Genomic DNA, 4,633 nt, shown 5'->3' on the forward strand with positions numbered 1-4,633 from the left:
GAAGAACAGAGCGAGCTCGGGTGGACAAAGGGTTTATGTAGGACGATCTTTAGTACCGGTTCGTGTCACGAACCGGTACTAAAGGTGCTGGAGGGGCCCCAGACTGACAACATCCTGCCACCACTCTCATTAGTACCGGTTCGTGGCACGAACCGGTGCTAAAGGTTCGCCACGAACCGGTACTAATGAGAGCGGCCCAGCTAGCCGTTGGAACCGGCACTAATGTACACATTAGTGCCGGCTCTAATTCAAACCGACACTAATGTGCTTCACATTTGACCCTTTTTCTACTAGTGCGGAGACACAAATACCTTGCAATTTATGTTTTTTCAGATAAGGAATGTTAAAAAAGAGAGGCCGGGGAAGTAAAATTCTCCACCAATTTTAAAGACCCTCACCCCGCCCCCGCCCCGTGTCACCTACACGGGAGGCGATCGCGCCGCCGGCCCTAGGCCTACTCCCCTCGTCTCCTCCCTCCTGCCGCCGCCTGAGATCCCGCCAGCGAAGCCTAGCCTGTGATGGCGGCAGCGGCGGGGCCTTCGGCCTCGTGTGGTGGTGGTGAGCTCTCTTGGCGGCGGCGGCGCATGGTACGGCGGTGATCCAGGGGCAAGGAGCGGCGGGATCCCGGTGACATGCGTGACGACGGCGACAGCAGAGGCACGACATCCCCGTGGCGGGGGCGCCCCCGAGGTGGCCGCCGGGATCATGGGTCTCGCCTTGCCCAGATGGGCTTGGGCAGGCCGACTGGGGTGCATCTATAGGCTAGCATGGTGGGCCTGACGACGCCGATTGTAGGCACCGTGGTGGTGCCACGACCGGCTAGGCAGCGGCGGCCTGGATCCCTTTCGTCCATTCCCCGGCAGAGATGGCGGCGATCCGTGCACGAGATGCTTGATGGAGGCTCTTCGAATAGATCTGGGTGAAAACTTGCTCTCGGCAAGCTGCCGAGGCCGGCGGTGGCGGCGCTATCTGCGTCGTTCTCTTCTTGAAGGTATCGCTGTGGCAAAGTTCAAGGCCACTCTATGCTACCTCCAAGGGAAACCCTATATCAGTAGATTGGATGATGGCGGCGCTCTGGTGTTGCTTCCCCCTTGAGGGCGTCATTCTTGGAGGTGAACACGGACTCGAGGGACCAGTGGACGACTTCATTGATGGCGGCAGATCTCAGCGGTGTGGTGCAGTGGATACTCGACGTTCGATGAGCGGAAATGGACTCATGTAGGAGGAGGGCGTTATCTGGCGTCATGGTGGCGTCGATGGCAGAGAGGCCTGACAAGGTCGGTGCGTTAGTTCCTACTCTGAAGATGGATTGGTGGAAGACGTTGGCACGACACATGAGAGTGCCTCGCACTAGTTTGTACCCCAAACCCAATATGTGGCTTGGTTGGGCCCTCCGGCTTTAGAGATGTTAGGCTTTGGTGCTTTGGTATTAGGCTCAGACTATCGGTACCCCTTCATCAAGTGGATATGAGTAACGACAGATGTTGCTAAGATGGTGGCTTCAGACTAATTGATATACTGCTTTATAAGGTCTTTACGAATAATTAATAAAATGGATGCATGCTTGTAAGGTCTTTATGAATAACTAATATAATGGTTGCATGCATCACTCAGATGCAGAGGTCGGGTTGTCCTTTTTATCTTAAAAAAAGAATGTTAAAAAATCGACATCAGATTTGTAATGTTACCCAGTGAACGCCAGATTTGCCATGTGAAAACAGATAGATTTGTCATGCTTGTGTGTAAGGATTTGTCATGTTCTAAAGTAAATTGCCATGCAGTGTAAAAAAATTATCAAACAAATTACAATGCTGCAGCAAGTAATTCCCACGCGTACGATTGGGATCCAGCGTACCTGAGGACACCAAACTTTTAGCCCTAAAAATCTGATGTCAGATGTATATTGGAGTCCTTCCAGATTTAATTGTGTTTCTCACAGAGGGGATCACAGGTATATTTTGCTTGGTACAAGCTGACATACAGATTCCAGTGTTTCGTTTCTTAAGTACTGCTTTTTCGACACTGTTATTGTTTACACTATCCTTCATTCCATATGTGTGTTTTGAGCAGTGATGCACTGTCAGGCCCCAAGTCAACCCGATGCCTGAAACCTGAAGCTACTTGCAAGTGTTCAAATGTTCAGAATGTTCAGAACAACGCTAAACAGGGAAGGGAGAGAGGGAATGACTAGATGCAAGCTTAGTGCTGCCAGTCGATCTACTGGTCTACATTCTTGCGTACTCAGTGTTCGGATTAATTGTAACTTTTGCAGTACTTAAGTACGTATGTAAGCAGAGTTTAACCACTGTAAACCAAACATAGGCACTGCGTCTTTGATATACAGGGCAGCGCAGAGGGTGGGTGGGAGGCAAGCTATCAAATAAAAGAAACAAAATTATCATTCTCTTCCATTTTCCCTTCTACTTCTACACTTCTCCTGCAAACAACTACTCCCTCTGTCCCATAATATAAGAGCGCTTTTGACACTATGTCCCATAATATAAGAGCGCTTTTGACACCATGTATCTCTCTATCGGCAAGCCAGCTGCCTCTCAGATTCCATCGGTTGTTTGCAAGGTCCTGACATGCACCCTGTGGGCATGCCAATATCTATAATCAACCTATAATTACAGTAAAATCTGATCCCAAGCATAAGACAATAGAGAGAATCTGCTTCGTTTCGAGTCCAAAAGAAGGTGAAGAAGTGGTTGACAACATGGAGGAGAATGCACTTGTGTCCAAAGATTAGCTTTAGCGAACTGAACATGTATACAAAACCTGGACCTAGAAATACAACATAGCCAGACATGGAAAAGGAAACAAATGAACTCTTACAAGATGAAACACAGCACAGATCTAGCTCTTGGGGATGTTCTTGCCGACAATCTTCGCTGGCGTGATGCGGAGAAGGTTCCCCTGCTTCCCGGGAATGGCTCCCTTGATCATCACAACTTTGAGATCATTGTCGATCCTGACAATCTTGAGCTTCCTGATCTTGGTCTTGGTTCCGCCCATCCTCCCGGGCATCTTCTTCCCCTTGTACACCCGCCCTGGGGTTGTCCCCGCACCGATCGAACCTAGGGCTCTGTGGCTCTTGGAACCGTGAGTCATCAGACCACGCTTGAAGTTGTGCCTCTTAATTCCACCTGCACAACAATGACAAACCATGAGGCGAAAATTAACATTATAATAAGTGATGCTGATCCATGTTGTTAGAAATCCGAAAATGGACAATGAGAATGTAACAGCCTCACAGGTCGTCAATGTTCTTAGCCAGCATTAAAATAAATCAAGGGCACAACTGATGATTCCCCATGTTAGCTATGAGAAAAGCATGTCACAAGCTGTCAATATTCGAAACAAAGAGCACAAAGGATGTTGATCGATGTTGCTAGCCTTCAGCAACTGAACCACGGGTATGTTACAAGCTGTCAATATTCGTAACTTTCAGACAAAGAAATCAATGAAATGAAACATGGGCATGTCACAGACTGTCAATGTTCATAACATTCAGCAAATTAAATCAAGGCCAATGCCAATGCTTGCATTAAGCCGCAAATAAAGGAGCTGTAAACGCTGTCAAGCACTGAAACGAATGTTAGGCATTGCAAACCAATACATTGCATTGACATGAATGGCATTGAGGAAATGACATTTGTATGTTGGTAATTTCAGGCGTTGGGTACACGGGATGGTTCAAGCATTGACAGGAAATCGAATTGGGATCGAAGCGTCGCTCACCTTGGAATCCCTTTCCGATGGATTTGGCGGAGACGTCGACGAGGTCGCCCTCCTTGAAGAGCTCGTTGAACTCGAGCGCCTGGCCGGGGTCGAAGGCGTCGACGGCCACCAGGCGGAACTCCTGCAGGTGCCGCAGCGGCGGCGCGCTGGCCTTGCCGAGGTGGCCCAGCTCCGGGCGGGTGAGCTTGTCCTCGCGCACGCCGTGGTACCCGACCTGCACGGCGTCGTAGCCGTCGGTGGCGGCGGTCTTCACCTGCGTCACCACGTTGCCCCCCTCCCTGAACCCGACCACCGTCACCGGCACCGGCTTCCCGTTTTCCGGGTCGAAGTAGGTCATCATCCCCACCTTGGTCGCCATCACCCCGACGCCCGCCTCGTACGACGCCGCGCGCACCACCGCCAGCGACGGCCTCCTACGACCTGCCGCCGCAGCGAAGGACACGCCGCGACGGCGCGGGGCGAGGAAGCCCAGTGCGCCGCCGATGCTCGCGGCCGCCATGGCCATGGCTGATGGATTCGAGCGAGATTAGTGCGGCGGGGGCGCTCACTCTGCTGCTGCTGGCAGTGTTGTTTTGGTTTGGGATTTATGCGGTGCGGATAGGGGTTTGCGGCTACCTCCCCTTATCCTCCCGCCCGCGGGAGGCGATTTCACGGTCTTCCGCCTTCTTTCGACGAAAGCGTATACAGCGGACCAAGAAGACACCTCCCCAGCTAGTACATGGGGCACAAGGGCGCGTCTGGTTGATGCACCCCACAAACAGGGCGAGTGGATACAACAATGGTTGCTCACATGAATAGATGGTCGACACGCGCATGAAGCGTGAAGCACTCAAATCAACCATTTTTGTGGAGCCAAGCCGAGAAAGACGCAAGGGGGGAAGTGCAAGTACGT

The 4,633-nt window shown here is 51.4% G+C and overlaps 1 protein-coding gene across 1 annotated transcript; it reads right to left on the bottom strand.

The window, feature by feature from the left end:
• Positions 1-2,659: 2,659 nt before the first annotated feature.
• LOC119315106 (50S ribosomal protein L3, chloroplastic-like) lies at positions 2,660-4,343 on the bottom strand. The gene is made up of 2 exons (XM_037589781.1): positions 3,742-4,343; positions 2,660-3,146 (listed from the first exon to the last, which is right to left on the bottom strand). Exons 1-2 carry the CDS (start codon positions 4,244-4,246, stop codon positions 2,857-2,859), a joined length of 795 nt encoding a protein of 264 aa, XP_037445678.1. The 5' UTR covers positions 4,247-4,343; the 3' UTR covers positions 2,660-2,856.
• Between the last annotated feature and the right edge of the window lie 290 nt (positions 4,344-4,633).

Source organism: Triticum dicoccoides, chromosome 6A (genome assembly GCF_002162155.2).
Source record: "Triticum dicoccoides isolate Atlit2015 ecotype Zavitan chromosome 6A, WEW_v2.0, whole genome shotgun sequence".
NCBI lineage: Eukaryota > Viridiplantae > Streptophyta > Magnoliopsida > Poales > Poaceae > Triticum > Triticum dicoccoides.